Source organism: Epinephelus moara, chromosome 23 (genome assembly GCF_006386435.1).
Source record: "Epinephelus moara isolate mb chromosome 23, YSFRI_EMoa_1.0, whole genome shotgun sequence".
NCBI classification, from domain to species: domain Eukaryota; kingdom Metazoa; phylum Chordata; class Actinopteri; order Perciformes; family Serranidae; genus Epinephelus; species Epinephelus moara.
The window spans coordinates 18,264,642-18,285,742 of NC_065528.1; the positions used below are offsets into that span (position 1 = coordinate 18,264,642).

The 21,101-nt window shown below is 38.0% G+C and overlaps 1 protein-coding gene across 3 annotated transcripts in view; it reads left to right on the forward strand.

The window, feature by feature from the left end:
* The window catches only part of ptpn12 (protein tyrosine phosphatase non-receptor type 12), an 80,914-nt gene that overhangs the window by 46,624 nt on the left and 13,189 nt on the right, over window positions 1-21,101 (forward strand). For 2 of the 3 annotated variants that reach the window (XM_050036113.1, XM_050036112.1), the window contains exons 13-15: window positions 10,420-10,594; window positions 11,946-12,894; window positions 19,731-19,802. In XM_050036113.1, the coding sequence (XP_049892070.1) occupies window positions 10,420-10,594; window positions 11,946-12,894; window positions 19,731-19,802 (1,196 nt within the window). The remainder of the gene's footprint in view (window positions 1-10,419; window positions 10,595-11,945; window positions 12,895-19,730; window positions 19,803-21,101) is intronic. The other variant, XM_050036114.1, reaches the window with a different exon arrangement.

The window sequence follows — 21,101 nt, forward strand, 5'->3', positions numbered from 1 at the left end:
CTCTGACACATTAGCTCCCCGTCAGCCCACAGATACACCCGGCCTCCACTCCACTGAAGTTAACTTCTGTTTAACAACTGCTGCGGCCCCGAGGAGCAGCTGTATTTATAGATCATTTTGCAACTCGTAACAATACTCTGCAACACTGCGTGGTGTTGCATGTACCGCAACCTCGGGCTAGTTGAAGTAGAACTGTGATATCTTTCATCTGCAGCTCTTTGAGAACAAATACAGTCTTTTTCACACTTGAAGGCACATGGGTGATATCTGATATCTGTCATGTGCATACACACACACACACACACACTCATGCCATCTCTCTTTGGCACATTTCTTTCTTATCCTCTCCTCTTGCTTCTGTTCCTCCCTCTCCTCTCATTTTTAATTTTCCTGTGTGTGCCCAGCAGGGGTTGTGCTCCACTTTCTCTCAGCCAGTTCATCTTCAGTCCCCCTTCTTCTTATGATTTATCCACACAGGGCTAGGTTAATGCAGCAATACTTTACAACTTTTTTTATACAAGCCGGATAGATGCTCAGAGAGTTGCCTACGAGCTGTTGCTTTAATGTCACAGGGGACATCTCGTTGCCAGGAGACTGTTTCACTTAATTACCTGTTGCTAGAAGCGTTGTCTAAAAATGTCCAGTTTGACAGCGTTTTGTGTGTCTGTATGTGTGAATCATTCGCTCTGTGAATATACATGTGATTTCTGTCTCATATATAATGTCACAGTGTTAGATGTTCATGTTAAGTGTAGCCAAAGTTTCAAATAATGCAATCAACATATGTAAGTTTTTAATTTCTCCCCAGTTTTGTATCGTATTCCTCGAACATGTCTGCTTGTGAAGATTTGGTTTAGAAGCTTTTGTTGGTGATTTTTCGTGATAGAAACTGCCGCTATACTCTGTTATAGTCTTTCCTGCAGCTGCAATGACAGTGCAGAGACACTGAAATACTAAAGACCCGGAAACACTGACCAATCAGAGCAGACTGAGCTTTTTTGGGAGGAGGGTTTAAAGGTCCAGTGTGTAGGATTTAGGGGGATGTATTGGCAGAAATCAAATACAATATGATACCGAGTACGGATCAGATACCAGCGCGTAAAATAAAAATGGATGGGATATGAATTGTTGTATGTCTCAACCCCTAAAACTCTATGTAAAATATTAAGAAATGAATACATAATAGTATTAAGAATGCCATAAAACTTTTTTTTAAATTATTATTATCCAGTGTTGACACAGATCAAGACACAGGTTAAAGTGCAGCCACACAATTTGGTAAAAAAGACATTTTAAAGGCTACAGTAGAATGCTTTTTAAACTCTGCTCTGTTTCCGTTTTGTTTGCCTGTAGCGTGCGTATGCGTAATGACGTGAGGCATTACGTGGTATCGAATTGGTCATGGACTGTACTCACTGATACTGCATTTTAGGCAGTATTGGAGGCATTTCTGATACTGGTATCTGTATCAGTACAACTCTACATGAAACTGCTTTATGCAGTGTTTTTACCAGTCTAAATAACCTGGTACATTTGTTTTTGAGAAGAAGAGACCTCTGTGGATAAATCAGCTCTCTATAAAAACCTTCTGAACAATGAATACTGGAAGTATTCTAACACATTGCTCCTTTAAAGTTCTCAGGATTCCTGCCAAAATTCTGCCACAGGGCCGTTTTTAAATTTGAAAATATATATAACTATATATATTGTTGTGTATTTTTTCTAAACTGATGTGTAGTGGTCTATATGGCTGTACATATATATACTATATGTAAGGATCCCTAATAAATCAGCCTATAATAAATAATTAATAAAGCCTTTGTTTACACTGTGGCTCAGCGAAGTGTCAGCTCAGTAATGCCCACGACAGCGCTACGTTGAAAAAGCACAATAATAGTTTTTTTTTTTTTTTTTTTTTTTATATATATATCATCGTCAAGATCTCTTGGACTAATTAATGCAAATTTTGCAACCATTTGACAACAGTATTGTGCTGCATGTGCTGTTCAGAGACCAATCAAGAACCAAGGAACGAGCATTAAAAAGTTTTGGAGATACTGAATATTCTTTATGGCTTTGAAAGTTGTGCTTGGATACAGTTACCAGACTTTGGTTTCAGACCAAGGGAATGCTGAGTAATGTTAGATAATAAGGCACTTTTCCGCTTTTTGGACCTTTAAAGTTATCGTGAGGAGGACTCACATTAAGGGACCCCACACCCCCATAGCTGTCTACTTTTCCCCCTCCACATCCTTGTGGAATGCCCTACATCCCATATCACCACAAAGAAAGGCCATCTCTAACATGCCATGAAAATGAGCACAACAGGTCCCCTTCAGTTTATATATTTTAAATCTTTACTCAAGCTCAATCTTTAACATTGATTTAGCTCTAAACCTTTATGATACCAGAAAAATCATTAACCAGAGCCAACATGACCCTTGTCGTGTCCTCTTACTGCTCTTAAATTATGCTCTTGCGGAGCTGAATTTATCCACAGTACCAGCCGGTTTGATGGGAAAACAAACATTTTGCAGAGGTCCTAATTTTGGGATGTAGCTGCAAGAGATCTGTTTACTGAAATTTCTTTCCTGCTCTAAGTAAAACATACAAATTTGAACTCGGAAATGCTGCCAAAATCACAAGGCTTTCCTGGAAGACTCTAATCTTAAATCTGTGTCTCAGTGAGTGTCTTTCTCTCTGCGTGTCGTCCCCCAGTTTCCTAAAGGAATAACGTCCAGGCCTAGTTTAAGCCTGGAAGTATTTTAGTGATGGCAAGAGCTATTTTTACCAACATAGTCCACATTCTGCCCGCCACACTCCCCCTGGGTCACTTCAGCTGTGTGAGTGTGTGTGTTAGGGGAAGAAACATACTGCAGGAGCTCTGATGAGGCTGGCATCAAGGTCACAGATACTGAGTCATGGCTTTTACACACATATTTACAACCACACCCTGAGGAGTCATATCCTCTGATCTCAGACCAAAATGTGTCTGTGGCATCTCCAGTATCGAAGACCAGAAGGTGGCATATATGATGTGTTGTCAGACTCTCTGTCCTCTGTGCTTATTTGTTGATCAGTTGTCTTTTTCTTTTGATAATAACTTTGCTGATCTTAGATTGTGCTTTATGTAGGTACTGCTTTTGTACAGCTGCAGATGCATTTGTTAAATTTAAGGTTTTATAGACAAATGTATTTATTTAGAGTAAGGTTTTTAACAATATGGTTTTTATCTCTACTGAAAATCAGGTGGTGTTCTTGGCCATATCTACTTCTGAAGTTCAGTCAGACTGACCAGTACCCTCCAGCAGCTATCACATGAATATAAGACATATGGTTATCATGAATATCAAGGTCTCACTTTGTCCATGGCACAAATTGGGCAACATAATCAAATCCAACAAGCCAAAACACATATTTGTTTAATAAGTGACTGAACTCTGTGTAGTTTGAGTGTGCAGTTTGCCACTCTCCGTAGTTGTCTGTATGACTCTAACGCCAACACAACCTGAAAACTGTGTCTCTTAAAGTTATTTCACCTTCTAGCAATGCACCCGCCACTGTGAGCCAACACTGATTAAACATGCAGCATCTTCCCTCCTGTGTACATATGTGTGGAGGGCACAGTGCGCTTGTTGTGTGTGTTTGAGTTCATGTGAGTGTGGGTGGTGCATAATTTTAAAGTTCTTGTGAAGGCGTGCACACGTGTGTTTGTGTGTAGGTTGTGTGAGCGTGTACATGTGTGCATAATGTCTTTACTGTGTCACCAGCACGCCAAAACTGTACGGATGGTTGTCGTGTTTTTATACTTCAGGGAGGAACTTGAAGTACATGCTTAGTTATGTGTGAAGCTTGTTGAAGCATATTTCAGAACAGTCGCAGATTCTTGGAGATCTCCTCACTCAGCTTTTATAAGCAATAGACAAACATTTTTTTTAACACAGTACAATACAATTACAGATATGACATTTTAAGTGTTTATTAATGTACAGTATTTTTTAGCAATCTTAAGTAGTAGTGGTAATAAATACATGTCAGTGTTTAGGATAAGGCAGGATCATTATTAAGTATTCTTGTGGTCTGATGGTAGAAGCTCTTTCTGAGCCTTTCAGTGCTGGTCTCGTGTAACCGGTACCTTCTTCCTGATCTTTACAGAGAGAAAAGGCAGTTATCTGGGTGGTTCGGATCTTTAATGATTCTCCTGGCCTTATAGTTTGTGGCGTCTGGTGTAAACGTCCTTTATGCAAGGTAGAGCAGCGCCTATAATGTGCTCAGCTGAAGGAACCACTCTTTGCAGTGCCTTGTGGTCCTGTTTCTGTACCAGGCTCTGATGTTCCCTGTTAGGATGCTCTCGATGGTGTAGTAGTAGAAATTCCTCAGTATCTGAGTGGAATTTCCTCAGGCATCTAAAGTAAAATGGTCCCTGCCAGTATGTAGCGCCAAGGTCAGGCCCTCAGTGATGTGGACACCAAGGCATTTGGAGCAGTCCACACTCTCCATGAGGGCCTGTTGATAATAGTTCCTTTCCTGCTTCTTCCCAAAGTCCACTATCATCTCCTTAGTTTTGCAGACGTTCAGGAGTTGGCTGTTGTCCTGACACCAGCAGGTCAGGTCGTCTGCATCTTTCAGGTCGGACTTTTCATTGTTACCTGTGATCAGGCCCACCACAGCTATGTCATCAGCAAACTTGGCGATGGTGTTGGAGTCTGAAGTGGCTACACAGTCGTGTGGGTGTACACTGAGTAAAGCAGGGGGGCTCAAAACGCAGCCCTGGGGTGCTCCTGTGTGATATCTGCCTAAAACTACATCACAGTGTGTTTTCTTCTAACTCTGGAGAAGAGATGACTGCCAACATTTTACTGCTCTGAAGTAGATGAAAGAAAGCATTTATTTGTTTTAAAGCTGAGGGAGTCGCACTGGAATTTTCCAACAAGGCAGTTAATTCTGGCGTTAAAATGTTTTTTAGGTGACAGCTACATTCACACCATTAAACACAAGTGATGAAAATAAGTCCATAAAACAAGACAGACTGAACGACTTGTATTTGGTACACTGGTTGTGGTGGAGGATGGTGGATGTTTCTGGAAAAAGTTTGGGAAAGTTGAATGTGTTTGTTGTTCTGTGGGCAGTGGTGTGTAGCTGTAGAAGAGTTTATTTTTACAGATTACCAGCAAACCATACTCTGAAGTTTGCTCATTTTCTCCAGTTAAACAAAATTCTTCCTCCCTTTGCAAACCCTGAGGGTGTTTGTTAGTGTAAGCCCATCACTACAACCACTTCTTTATTCACTTGATATAAAGCCTCATAATATTTTCATACGTACTTGCATTTTTCATGGCTGTCCTCGTGCTGCGGTTCTCAGATGTGCCGTGTGCCTCGTTCTCTTTGATACTACTCACTTGTTTTGCTGTGACTGATTAGTGTTTGCTCCTGTAATAGCTCGGCTTCCTCTCAGGAATCATTTAAGCTTCATCTTATCTTATCTCAGAGGGACACCGGGCCCGAACAAACTCTGTGGCATCTCAGTGATTCATATCCCCATGGAAACAATCAGCACCAGTGGGAATCATCTGTGTTTAAATATAGCGTTTGCTTGCTTAGGCGATGAAGACGATACAGAGGAAGATATTCTCATGGGTAATTTATGTTTTCAATAAAGTGCTTTTACCTGGAGGCCAGAAATTACCGAGAAGAGACCCATAAGGTGCAGTTTTAGGTTGTGGTGGTTAGAAAAGCTCAGTTAATCTCAGCAGGAGCTCTGATCTCCAGCTGTAATGACCTCTGACCTCCCCTCTGTGCTGTAACAGAAGTTATTAGTCTACTGTTTCTGGATTTAGCAAATCAAACTCTTGAGGAATGATTCACTGTAATTCTTGGCAGGCTCAGCTGGGGGGGGCATTAGGACAGATTTCAAATATGTAAAAAGAACTTGAGTATTCACTTCCTCGCAGCTCTCTGATGCAGGTGTCTTCCTCATTTTAAATTATGCCTCAGGGATACGGGGATTCAAAGAATGTAAAGTAGCTGACTATACAGAACAGAGCTGCATGCTGTTTTCATAAGTTTTCTCCTACTGTTTTGGGTGATCTGTGTTGGATTTCTGGATCAATACGGCAAAAATATGAGATGATAAGACTTTCCTCTGAGTAAATTGCATAATTCTTCATGGGCTACAGAGCTCTATGCTGCTGCTGAGGAAGCTAATTACAATATATGTACAGTAATCATATATAATGCAGCAAGAACATGGGTGGGTTATGAGACAATAGGCCCCTGGGTACAAACATGCAAAAGCCCCCCTGCCTCTCTTACAAAGGAGCAAGACTCACAGACTTTATAGTTGTTAAGCCTTTGTTGTTTTGCATTTCTTTGTAGATGCTTTGTGTCTCTTAGAAGTAATTTGAGTGTCTTTGTAGTTGCTTTGCATCTCTTTGTTGTTACTTTGTGTCTCCTGGAAGTAATTTGAGTCTTTTTGTAGTTGCTTTGTGTCTCCTGGAAGTAATTTGAGTGTCTTTGTAGTTGCTTTACATCTCTTTGTTGTTGATTTGTGTCTCTTAGTTGTTGCTTTGTGTCTCTTTGTTGTTGCTTTGTGTCTCTTGGAAGTAATTTAAGTCTCTTTGTAGTCGCAATGCATCTCTTTGTTGTTGCTTTGTTTCTCCTGGAAGTAATTTGAGTCTTTGTAGTCGATTTTGTGTCTCCTGGAAGTAATTTGAGTCTTTGTAGTCGATTTTGTGTCTCTTGGAAGTAATTTGAGTGTCTTTGTAGTTGCTTTGCATCTCTTTGTTGTTGATTTGCGTCTCTTAGTTGTTGCTTTGTGTGTCTTTGTAGTTGCTTTGTGTCTCTTGGAAGTAATTTGAGTCTCTTTGTAGTTGCTTTGCATCTCTTTGTTGTTGCTTTGTGTCTCTTGGAAGTAATTTAAGTGTCTTCGTAGTTGCTTTCTGTCTCTTGGAAGTAATTTGAGTGTCTTGATAGTTGCTTTGTGTCTCTTGGAAGTAATTTGAGTCTTTTTGTAGTTGCTTTGTGTCTACTGGAAGTAATTTAAGTGTCTTTGTAGTTGCTTTACATCTCTTTGTTGTTGATTTGCGTCTCTTAGTTGTTGCTTTGTGTCCCTTTGTAGTTGCTTTGTTTCTCCTGGAAGTAATTTGAGTCTTTGTAGTCGATTTTGTGTCTCTTGGAAGTAATTTGAGTGTCTTCGTAGTTGCTTTCTGTCTCTTGGAGGTAATTTGAGTCTCTTTGTAGTTGCTTTGTGTCTCCTGGAATTAATGTGAGTGTCTTCGTAGTTGCTTTCTGTCTCTTGGAAGTAATTTGAGTCTTTTTGTAGTTGCTTTGTGTCTCCTGGAAGTAATTTGAGTGTCTTTGTAGTTGCTTTGCATCTCTTTGTTGTTGATTTGCGTCTCTTAGTTGTTGCTTTGTGTCTCTTTGTAGTTGCTTTGTGCTCCTTGGAAGTAATTTGAGTCTCTTTGTAGTTGCTTTGTGTGTCTTGGTAGTTGTTTGTAATCTCTTTGTAGTCATTTTGTTTCTCTTTGCAGTTGCTTTACATCTTTTTGTTATAATTTGAGTCTTTTTGTAGTTGCTTTGCATCTCTTTGTAGTTGTTTTGTGTATTTTGTTGTAATTTCAGTGTCTTTGTAGTTGCTTTGCGTCTTTTTGTACCTTTTGTGTGTCTTTGTAGTTGTGTTGTGTTTCATCCCTTTGTAGTTTTTTGTGTCTATTTGTAGTTTTTTTTTTTGCTGCTTTTTGTAGTAATTTTATTCTCTTTGTAGTTGCTATGCGTCTTATTGTAGTAATTTTGTCACTCTTTGTGTTTGTTTTGCCTGTTTAGTAGTTGTTGCGAGTCTTTGTGTCTCTGTGCAGCTGTTAAGCATCTCTTTGTGGTTGTTTTCAGTCTCTTTGAGGTCATTTTGAGTCTCCTGCTCTTCAGTATGTGCCTCTTCAAGAGCCATTTTGCAGGTGAATTCCAGTGGGGCCCCTGACACTTTGGGCCCCACTGCCTGTGGCCATTCAGTAATCCATCCTTGAGCCTAAACACAATAAGAAGAAAGTTATTTACTTGATTTGAAGATAAGTGGTTAAAAATATCTTGTCAACCAAAATTAGAAATATATATTCAAATCAAGCGCAATTATGGCCCTAAAGCTTATGTTATAACAACTATATCAAGGAATCGAAGGTGTTAAGTCGCACGATTAAGAACAGGAATCCTTCCTTTGGCCCTTGAATTAGGAGAAGTGACACAGTAATTAAAAAAAAAAAAAAAAAAAAAAAAGAAACAATCAATTATTGGATTCTCTCCATAAATAAAAAAAAAATGCACATGGCAGATTGCAGCCTCTTCTTAGAACAGTGTTGGCCAATAGCAGCTATACTGAGGAAGCCTTTTACAGTACGACTGCAACTCCAAAGTTGTGTAAGAATAGGAAGTCCCCTGTCCTTCTAGCTTGTAACTCTCTCACACACACACACACACACACACACACACACACACACACACACACACACACACACACACACACACGCTGCATCATGCGCAGTCCTATGTAAGCTCTTGCTTCAGTCATGTGCTCTTGATTTAGCACACCACCACATCCTTTCACCGTTTTTTTCCCCAGTGTGTATATATTTGCATGCATATGTATGTATATTCTGCGGGGTGGAACAGAATCTTAATGTTAAACTTTCCATCACCGTGTGGCGAGCTTGGCTGCAACCTCAGTATCCTGTACGTAACTCACACACCTACACTGTGTTTATCTATAGGTGCGTTTATAAGTAGTTTATGAATGCACATTACACGGTACTGTACATTTGGGGGACTTTTGTTGAATACTGCTAAGTGCAATAGAAGACACGTCCTAATGCAGTACTGCAGATACTATATTGTACTCACTCATTCACTGAAGTAGCTGGTAGATCGAGCAGTAAAAATCAGTCAAAGTCTATTTATATAGCACCTTTTAAACAAATTAAATGCATTTCAAAGTGATTCACATGTGATTGACATAGCTTAGGATGTTAGAAATAGTAAAATGTAAATAAAATTAAATAGAATAATAATTAATTAATAATAACAATGAAATAAAATAGCAAAATATAAATAGAACAAAATAGAATAAATAATAATAATAGAATCATAAAAATGAAATAAAATAGAATAAATAGTAAAAATGGAATAATACGGTAAAATGTAAATAAAATGAAATAGAATAAATAATAATTAAATAATAAAAATGAAATAAAATAGTAAAATGTAAATAAGATACATTAAAATAAATAATAATAATATATCAAAAAACAAAACAGTAATGTAAATTCTGCCACTCAGCCTTGCTTTTATTTTTTAGTGCTTACAATCTATCACTCTGGTGCAATATCAGTATTGTTAAACTGTGCAATATCTAAACTTTCATTAGTCAATATTGTAAAATCAGCCATTCAGTCTGTCTCTTTATCATATTCTGCTTCTTTTTGATGCTTTCTTGTTATACTGCTTTGTATATGCAAAAAGTATTACCTTATCTTATCTTAATAGAATAAACCTAAATAATAAAACCACAAAATTCTAAAGCACCACATAAAAGCCAGACTAAATAGATGAGTTCTTTGTTAATATTTAGAAACATCAATATTTTTGTACACTTTGGTATCTGAAAAGAGAATTAAATGTGCCTTTAAAACACACAAACAAACAAAACCTTGGACAAACAATGTCCTGAGTATGTTGCTGCACAGAAAAGATCAGAATAAAAGCAGAATATCTCCTGAGGAATGTGTCTTCAACTCCTCACTGCAGCTCCTGAAACATTAGAAACAAAATACAGTGCACCCAGAGGGACAACTTCTGCAGCGATGATTCAGTCTGTTTTCAGTTTGCTGTACACTAACAGTTCATGTCGACCTTAAATCCATAAAATATGGCTGAAATATACATTTGAGGATGTAATTTGTTTCAGATGAGCACATTTCTACATTTTTAAATTCTGCCACCTAGTGGTGACTGGCTGTTCTTCACAACATGAACATGAACAGAAACTACCTTTTAGTTTCATTCATACAGGAAATAAATTTAGTACGAGCTCATTTCATCATCTTAGTATCATCATTTCTTTTTAGACAGAGAATAATTTAAAACATGGATGTCCAAATGTCTGGAGATTGTCGACCCGTCTGATGAAATTCTTGCCTTTTCATCATTTTCATTTCTTTAATCGCCTGAACCTCACTCGTCAGACCTGTCGGTACAACTCTGGCTTTGAGTTTCGTGTTTTAATGATGGAGTTTCTGTGTAACGGACGTCTTATTAAAGAACATCAAAAGTCTCTCTGTGTCTAACATCCATTCAATTAAAAGTGTCTCTGGTTTCAGCTCCTTTTTGCCGTTAACTGAACTCTCTGTGTCTCCGTCTCTGTGTCTCTGTGTTTAGTTCCCAGCCAGAAGGTGACGTGAAGGAGGAGATACTCCAGCCCCCGGAGCCTCACCCCGTACCCCCTATTCTGACCCCGTCCCCCCCTTCAGCCTTCCCCACCGTCACCAATGTACGGCAGGACAACGACCGCTACCACCCCAAACCTGTCATACACGTCCTGTCTACCACACAGGTGAGTCTGTTTATACAGAAACATACAGATGTGCAGGATGGTGGGTGTTGTAGCCTTTTATACTCTGTCAGGTTTGTTGTGTAAATGTGTAATTGTGTAATTAACCCAACAGCACACATCGACCTTGTGTGTGTGTGTGTGTGTGTGTGTGTGTGTGTGTGTGTGTGTGTGTGTGTGCTCTAAATTTAACTATCGCGCTTTAAAGTAACTGAAGCAAATATTAAACCAGAAATACTTTGGATTTGCACGTTTCTACAAGAATTGAGGTGACTTGCCTTGTTCATGCCATTTTGTCCTAATCTGGGAATCCTGCAGTTAAAGGGTAACTTCGGCATTTTTTAACATGGACCCTATTTTCCCGTGTTTTTGGGTGTAAGTGACCAATGGGCACAACAGTTTGTGACATTGGCCTAGTATTGAAATTGAGTGCTGCAGCCAGCAGTGGTGAAACAGGCTGTAATGTAACCAGTCGGGGCAATTGTGCACTGTCAATTTGTGTCAACTAAAAGTGCTTATTTTTGTCACTGACAGGCTCAGATTGTTTTTCAAAGTGTCTGACAGCTTATGGAAAGGATCCCTATAGAGATAGACCCTTTTCTTTGAGAGTAAGATCCTTTTTGTTCAACCAAAAACAGCCCAGAATTCGTTATCACCAAACCCACCAGACTCCATTTAAAAAAAACAGTAATTTAATTGTGTATAGAGGCAGCATGTTTTCACATTTAACTTGGTGAATTAAGGGTTTATTTCAGTCAAACCAGAGATGATGATTGTTGGAGCAGTGGAAAGACAAACCAAGATGTTTTTTGTGAGTTTTATATTGCTTCTATCGACTTTAAATGAAGTGTGTTTTATGATTATAGAATTACCGTTTTTTTTAAATGGGGTCTGATGGGTTTGGCGACAGCAATTTAAGGGCTGTTTCTGGTTTAAAAAAAAAAGGATCTTACTCTTTAACAAAAAGGTCAACCACTGTAGGGATCCTTTCCATAAGTTGTCAGACACTTAGAATAACAATCTGAGCCTATCAGTGGCAAAAACAAGCACTTTTAGCGGACGTACATTGAAGGTGCACAATTGCCCTGAGTGGTTACATTGCAGCAGGGTTTGCGGCTCCAGCTTTAGCACCCTGGCTCAATACTGGACCAGTTTCAAAAACTGTTGTTCCCATGAGTGACTTGGACACAAAATCATGGGAAAATAGGGTCCAGGTTGAAAATACAGCACTTACCCTTGAAACTATCTGGTGATTTTAAACTTAGGGAAGATATTGCTGGATCATCTTGCCCTAAATACTGACTGCTGCATTTGCAGAAGGTGCTTAAATGTTTTCGTTTCCTTTTCCTTACAGAATAAGGACACGGACCAGCAGCAGAACCAGTCAGAACCCAGTCCGAACAAACAGACCAGTCCCTCAGAGCAGAAAGACCAAGATCTACAAAGTCGAAAACAGCAGACTCAGGTCTCAAATCTAGACCTCAACGACAACTACAACAACAAATCAACATCGACAAAATCAGAATCGGGCCAAAGCCAGACTCAGACTCCCTCCTCGCCCCTCTCCCCGGCTGTTGAATGTTCCGGTGCTCCTCGGATCGAGAGGAAGCTGAGCATCGAGATTAAAAAGGTGCCGTTACAGGAAGGACCTCGTAGTTTTGACACTTCCTCCTCCATGGGAGTAGCAGGCGGAATCGGCAGCAGCTCAGCCAGTAGCGCGGCAGGACTGCAAAGAGCCCACGCCTTCAAAGCCCGCTCGGGCCAATCCCTGCTGACGTCTAGCTCTTCGCTGTCGGAGGACTCGGGCACAGAGGGCGGAGCGGGTGGATGTGGGGAGAGTCATGCCGACGGAGGCGTCCTCGCCAGACCAAACCACCTCCCTGTGAAGGGCGAGAAGGGGGAGACACAAGGAGGGGAGAAAGCGGAGGTGAAGGCCGGCCATGCGGCGTGGTCTCAGACCTGCAACAGCCCGGAGAAACAGTTCCCCAAAACCTCCTCCTCTTCCTCCTCCTCAGACCGCGTCGCTCCATCCTCCTCCTCTTCCTCCCACCTCTCCTCCTCCTCTTCCTCCTCCTCGTCTACTCCCGTTAGAACTGCCCTGAGCTTCACCAACCCCTTGCACTCGGATAACTCGGACGAGGAGGGGGACGGAGAAATGTCCGGGGGAAAGGAGGGTTATCGTACTAATGTATCCACAGCGACGGCCATGGTAACCGCATCCCCTCACCATGGAGACCAGCAGCCGGTCCGGAAGGTGGTGCCCATGTCGATCGCGGGGCAGAGCTCTCCGTCACCCACTGCAAGTACGTCAATCAGCTGCTTTTATTTAATGAGCGTAATGCCTTTAACTAACTGGCTGCTCTCCTGACAGACGCAATTAACATCTATACAGGAAGTCAGATAAAACAGACATCTGGAGTAACGAAATAAATCAGATTCAGACACCTAACTAACTCAACTAAACACTGAAGGTCACGTCAGGTCTTTCTGAGAAGTCTAGTTCTTGATAAAACTCAGGTAAAGGCACTGAGAGTAGAGTAGAGTCATTTCAGGGTCAGTAAGGAGATAGATATCTTAGACACACCACATGCTAATGACAAGTTGTATCTGTCAGCACACACACTGTTATACCACTCTTATTTCTGGGCTGAGAAGGAGGCAGAGAGAAACAAACAGCAGACAAGGAAGAAAGAAATAACAAGAAAAGAGCGAGATAGTTCCAGTGAGTCTCATTTCAAGCATGGCTGTATGACTAATTGGTTGGTTTGCGAGGAATGCTGCAAACATCTGTCAAAACAAGTCTTCTCTTTTCTCTTTCAGCCTGTGTGTGTTTGTCTAAGTGAGTGGATTTGGGAGCGGGAGAAAGAAATCCTGTTTTTGTGTGTGTTTTTGGTTCCATTGCAGTTTTACGTGTGTGTATATGTGTGTGTGTGTGCGTGCGTGCATGTTGGATGGTGAAGGATCAACACTGCATGAGACTGATAAATACACAACTCTGTGCACGTCGGGTTGAACAGAGCAGCAGTGTCACGCTGGCTGTCATGATCGCAGTGGTTTTTTTAATCCTCTGGGGTGTAAAGGCTGAGATCGCTCCTTCTTCTTTTGTCGATTTCAAAATCGTGAGATTCTGAAATCGGACTCTTGCTGTGATGGAGCTGATGTGGAATGGTTTGAAGTAGACTTTGGCTTGGAGCGGTTTGGATCTTGAGTGGGTTCAAAGCTTGATGAAACAACTGCATTTTTGAATATTTGGATTTAACTGTGAGGGTGCATAATGTGAGACAGCATTGCTTCAGATAAAAGCAAGGATATGTTCTAATAAATACTAAAAATCGATACAGCAAAGTATCGCAATATTTTTGTGCAGCAATATTGTATCGTCAGTGCCAAGTAATTTCTTTTTTTTATTATATACATTTTTAATATGACAAATACAAATTAAACGTTTGGTAACCTACTTTAATAATATAATAAATTGCTTTCTCAGTCCACTAGATACATATTGCTGCAAATAAAACGGCTGACATGAGGCTGAAAACTTAATCTTATTAGATAAAACAGATGATAAAGGTTTTACTTTAGGGACATCATTTGCAGTTAAAAAAAAGGTAATATATCGCAGTTTATTTTATCACAATACTCAGCATATTGCAACATATTTAAAATTGCCATAATAATATTGCTCTCTTACAACTAGAAGATAATAAGACATTGGTGACAAGACATAGTGTATTGAAGCTTTCCATGAGAGGTAGTTTAAGTTGTTTAGCCCTACTGATACTGGATTTTTGATGCTGATACAGATATTTGTGGAAGCTGAGAATGGCTGGGCTTCCAATTATTTGTTTTTAATTGCTATTATCTCGAGATCACAGGTTAATGATTTAATTATCTTCAGAAATCAAGCTTTGTTATCTTGAGATAATGAGATAATCAACCTATTATCACGGCTAAACAAAAGGTCATTTCCTCTCATGAGGCCACTTAAAATGTTTATCAGAGATCAGCTCTGATGAGTTATGTCAGCATGCATAGGTGGCATTTTGACATTGATATAGAACCTTTCACTGAAATGAAATCCACAAAGTGCTTCACAAAAGACAGTCAAGCAATCAAACAATAAAAGATGCACTCAATAAAAACAAAGGCAATAATAATGACAGTGATCTTGAAAGCTGAAATCAGGTGTGATTAACTGAACCACTCACTCTCGATTGAGTTCTCCATAAATATCCCGTGATCTCGAGAAATCAGAGGTTGTTTCCTTGTGATTTATTATCTCATTATCTTGAGAGATTTGCAGTTTTTTTTGTTGAGAATTCAACATAATTGGCCTGTTATCAGTCGAAAACATGCAGTGCTATCTTGAGATAACAAAATCAGTCATATCTTAAGATAACAGCATTAAAAAATTATAGCAAGCGTGGTCGTTCTTGGCTCCCGTCGGTATTAATATTTAGGAGTTTAAAAAATCCCAATATATCAGCTTGTAGTATTGTCGTATAGTAATATATTTTTTCTTTATAATTGTGGCCATGAAACAAACTGTGAGACAGAAGCAATGTTTTAAATGACCTTAAACCTACTCCAGTATAACTACTATACATATAGGTGTACATATATACTCCCATACTGATATACCTGCAACAAGGTCGTATCAATGTGGTAGATTTACCCGTCTAGCTCTAATAAGTTGCATAACATTTAGTCAATCAATTATTGCAATAAAATGTCTGCTGTACTTTAATGTTCAGCAACAGCAGCTTACCTGACTTTATACCAGAAGACAAACTTTAAAGTTGTTTTAGAAAACACAGAATACAGTAACATGTCTCCGTTAGATAACCAAATGAAATTCAAATGTTACGGTCGACATTTAAATACCTCGCATCACACATCATGCACCCCTGAGGTATTTCCAATATTCAAAATGCAGAAACATTTGCCTCACAGTCCTGGCGTGGGCTGGTTTGCGTTTTGGTCTGCTTGGCTTTCTGGCACATTATTTATTTGGGCTGTGGTCGCGCTTTGGGGTCGGTTATGAAACGCTGATGGCTGCTGTTTGTTTGGTTGCAAGAATCTAACGACTGCTTGTTGTTGATGTAAAGCTGGTGGCTGCTTGTTTTGTTGGTTGAACTATCAACGAATTAGTCCATTTATATTGCACATGTTATAAAGGGTGTTGCAGTTCAACATACTTTACTAGTCAGTGACAAACTAATAAAAAAAAAGGGGGAATTATGAACAGTTAAAAGGTGACATGTAAAGCTTGAATTACATACATAAACACTACAAATATATAAAGCAAAGAGATAAAATTTGGGGATGAAAAAAGTTCCTCGTATCTAAAAACATAATAAAACTATAATAATAACAGTAATTTTACTGCTGTAATATTGATGACTTGTAAACAAAATTCAGTCTCTTTTAAACTGAAACTCAACCAACAAACAACAAAAGCAGGTGAACTCAACATTTCCTGACCATAAGTGACTAACAACCTTAAAACTCCTTTTTTATTCCATTACCTCTGAAGCTGGACTTTGTAATTACATTTTTTAGCAGCTCTTAACTTTAATCAGCGACAACATTATCTTGTTTTCTTCAAAGTGGTCAGGACTTCTTTAGACATGGAATTATAAATGGTTTTATAAAGTGAGGTAGCCGTCAGCAAGCAGTATGGGTTTGGTTAAAACCACTGAATAAGACATAGTAATGGTAAAATAAAGCCAAGTCAATCACAAATGATATACAGCCAGTTTATTAGGTACACCTAACTGGAGCTGCAAGTCTTGTTTAATCTGCTCATCATTTTTTTAACCTGCTCTGTGTCGCTTCCCAGAGCCCAAGATGAGTCTTCAGATGGTATTTTTTATTCGGCCAACAGTCCAAAAATCCAAAGATATCCAGTTTATTATCAGATATGACAAAGAAAAGCATCAAATTCTCACATTTAAGAAGCATGTAACCAGCATATTTTTGCCTTTTTTGCTTGAGCCATCACTAAACTGATTAAATCCAATCAAATCAAGTTAAGTTTATTTAAATAGCACATTTAAAAACAGCCACAGTCGACCAGAGTGCTGTACAAAATAAAAGAGTGACACACAAATGTATAGCAATATAACATGTACACAAACATGAAACTGAACAACAGCAGTAAGAACATTTACATATGTAAATAAGATTGTAAAATACTAACATATTAAAACCACTACAAGCAACCAAAGACCATTGAAAACATGTACGTTTTAAAATTTGTCCGCAAAGGCATGATCTCCCCTGACCCACCAACCTCGATCATGGGACAGTTTAAAGACATTCATCTGAAGATCTAAGAGGTCTGGAGGAGGAGTAGGGACAGAGAAGCTCAGCCATGTATGGCTTTAAAAACAAATAAAATAACCTTGAAGTCAGTCCTGTATTTATTCAGTTTTCTGTCGATCGATTAATCGACTAAACAATGCAGCTCAACACTTAAGCAAAGCTAATGCAGTGTAATATAACATTGCAATTAACTGTACCTTTATGACAGTTATCATGTTCAGTCAGCTGTGTGGTTAATTTTGGAGGCTACAGTTTGTGGTGCTGTTGAGTTGTGTTGCATTTATACTGATAGGTGTGTCTATGTTTTGTCCACCCCATTTATATTACTGGAGGGTAGGCTAAAAGAAATACTTCTCTGTATCATGCAATACAGTTTGACAACACCACAAACTACATCCTTCATGAAGGTGGGGTTTATTGCAGGGCTACTGTTATTAGACTGCATTAGTTTTAGCTGATAAATTAGATACGATCAATTCCATTTTATTTATAAAGCCAAAAAAGAAGTATTATTTTAAAGGCAACAGAGGCAGATATCTGCCAAGAAACAAGACTAATGACATCATATGTAAAACTCCTCAAAGGCAGTATCCACTCCTTGGAGCCTCGGAGTAAATCTCAGCTGGGTCAGGCTTCTTTGAGAGTCCAACCAGCTCTCAGTCAGAAAGAGACGGACACACTCATAATATGGTTAGTAATACAAAATGACTTCTTGGATATTGCGATTGAATTAAAAAGAACCAAATTTCTTTTAACTGGACGGTGGAATAAAAGTAGCTTTATATCAGGGGGAACCACCAGAGAGTCATCATTGTCATTATTGTCAGGCAGCAGGGGCTGATCATAACACTAATGACCCATGGGTAATTTTCTAAAGCAACGCAGTAAGAGTTTGTCCCACAGAGACAGATACTGTCAAATTATGCTCAGTTTAAAGAGGATAAGACCAGGACAGTTTAAGGAAATGTAATGATGACTGTCTGGAGTATGTCGGTGATTTTAGATGCAACTCAATCTGCTAAATAGTAAAAGTCCCAGAAATTAAATGTGAATTATTATTTATCATTACATTACAACAGATGTAAAACTGATGTCTGCTACAGATACCACGACTGATACTTCAGGTTACATGTGATTGCTTACAATTAAAAAGGATGATTAAAAACAGGCAGCATGCAGATTTTTTAATGTCTTGTAACACACTGTTTGAGTCCAACTTATTAAGTTTAATGGGCTCTGTTGGTCCGGACATATTCAGATACAGTATTGCCAAGGTAATACTGACATTAACCCAGGATGTCTTCATATCGCTGTTAATTAATAAAAAAGTAAAAAAACAAAGCAATATATAAGTAATGTATAACAATCTGCAACAGCAGATTTAACTTTTTGTTGTTGAAAACAGGACTCAATTACAAAAGAAAGAAATGGTAAAAATAACATGATTTAGTTTTGTCCGTCTGCATGTGTGGGATTTACCAAAGAACACAAATAACAATAATAATATTAATGATAAGAAGAATGCAACAAATAATCAAAAAGACTTAAAGACAATAAACAAAATATATATATATATATATTTCTCTTTCATGCCCACTGTTGACAGACTTATCAAATCAGTACCTCACATTGTGTAATTCACTGTATGAGTTTTGTTGTACTTTGCTGCAGCTCTAAAAATAAATTATATTGGATACATCCTAATGTAAAGTCATTTTAAATGACCATATTTTGTAAATTATTTCAAATACAGTTAAATATCTGGCCGGAGTGCCTGCCTACTGTATGTTTTTTTAATGAACACTATTCTTTATTGAATTTTTCATATATTTTTCAACGTACAAATGGAGAATATTTTACTTGAATTTTATATATATATATTTCAACACACGAATAGATGATATTTTTATTGAATTTTGCATATATTTCAACAAAGAAAGAAACATTATTTTTTGTCAGATTTTTATTTCAACATACAAATTGACATTGTATTTATTGAATTTTGCATATATTTTCATCACACAAATGACAATTTTTTTTATTAAATTTGACATATTTTTTTTAACATAAAAATAGACAATTTATCATCAAATGTTATATATATTTAAACATACAAATAGACAAATATTTTTACTGAATTTTACAAATATTTCAACACACCAATTGATAGTATTTTTCATTGAATTTTACTTTGTTTTCTGACATGCAAATAAACAGTATTTTTTTGCTGATTTTTACAAATATTTCAATATACAAATAGACTATTCTTATCTAATTTTACATATATTTCACCATATAAATAGACAATATTTAATTCAATTTTACAAGTATTTAAACACACAAATAGACAATATTTTTTAATTAATTTTACATTTTTTCTGACAATATTTTCATTTGATTTTTAAATAAATTTCAGCATATAAATAGACAATATTTTTAGTGAACCTGACATATATTTCAGCATATTATTGGCAGTAACAATAATAGTCAAGTTAAACTGAAATATGCAGTCATGGTTTTCATAGTCATGAAATGTAAAAAAATATGACCTTTCACATATTGAACAAAGAAATAAAGTAAAGGCCTTTGTTGTTTTAAATTTGCCTTTCAAGGTGACGTAACAGATTTTTTTTAAACGTTTGTAATAAAGCAGTTTTATATTATTTGTGTATCTAATGTTCAGCTTTCATTAGAGCAGGAAACAAATGTAAGTTGCATCGTTTACATCTGACTGCTCTCGATATCTTTGTCTTTCTTCTCGGGCCAGTGATTAACGTTGCTTCTCATTTGACCTCTGACCTTTTTAACCCAGACTGCTGGGACAGCGATGACTCCCCTCCCCCCCTCCCTGCAAGAACCCCTGAGTCCTTCCTGCTGGCCACAGGTGCGTTTGCATTGGTCGAGATTCACAGGTGTGTTCCCAGTGCTGTGGGTTCACTGGGTCACCTCCTGGATACAGCTGGTGTTGTTATGGCTGGACAAAGATGGTGGACGGATCAGTGAGTGTGAGACTCTGATGGGAGTTTGTGAATTTTAAAACTCCGGCTTTATTGGTGTGAGTGAAGGATGAGCAGCTGTTGTTTGATACAGTTGTTAGCCTCTGATAGGAGCTGGAAAACATAGTCTATTCCCATTTTATCTGCTCCTCTCAACTGGTGCCTCACCGTGTATGAACATGTAGGGCCTCAGTCTGTCATCCTGGCTTCAAACAGACAGATGGACGCACATGTTGCAGGTATCACACCTGCGCCCTCTCTGTCACAGGATGGTGTCTTCAATAACTTGGCCACCCTGTTGCCTGCTGCTCTTCCCTTTTTCCCTGTGTAGTATTCAAACGTTCGACCACATGAGAGCAGATGAGAAAAAGGAGTTTAAACATTTTCAGTGTTGTGTCAGAAAGGAAGTTCCTATCTTTAGTGAGAGGCTTTATTAGTTTTACAACACTAGAGGGCGCCATTGGCAGCATTTCTGACCTGCAGTGGTTTTGGAAAGTCTATCTGTGAAGGATCAGTGACAAGCTGTGTCTCAATCCATACTATACACAGATACCTGACAAAATAAAAAATACTCAAAACAGGCAGCATACATAGTAAATTTTTTGTTATTATTATTATTTAATTTAACTTAACTTAATTTATTTTATTTTTATTATATTATTATTATTAGTTTTAATTTGCCCTTATTTATGTTTTTTTCCCCCAATTTTATTTAATTCTATTTTATTTCATTTTGTTTATTTATTTTTTATCTTTTTTTTTGTGTGCATTGTTCCTTCGTCTGTTGGCATTATGTATGTTTATATGGAAAAGAAGCATGCCAATACCATGTTTTGTTATCACAAAAGAAACATTTAAAACTACAATAATAATAGTAACAATATCAATAAAAAATAAAATAATAATAATAATAATAATTTAGAGTGTACTTTTGATGGACACTTTTCCCACATTCTACACAGCAGAAAAAAAAGCTAATGTGGATGGTTTTAAAACAGGTCTAGAAATACGTTAAACTATTAAATCTTAATCAATCCTAAAATAATAATTTTGCTGTCTCCTTATTGGCAGTGATGTCCAATATATGTCACGTGTATTATTATTATTATTATTATCATTTCCTGTTCGTATAAAAGAATGATGTGTTGATTTCTTGTATACACACTGAATAAACTTGACACTAGAAA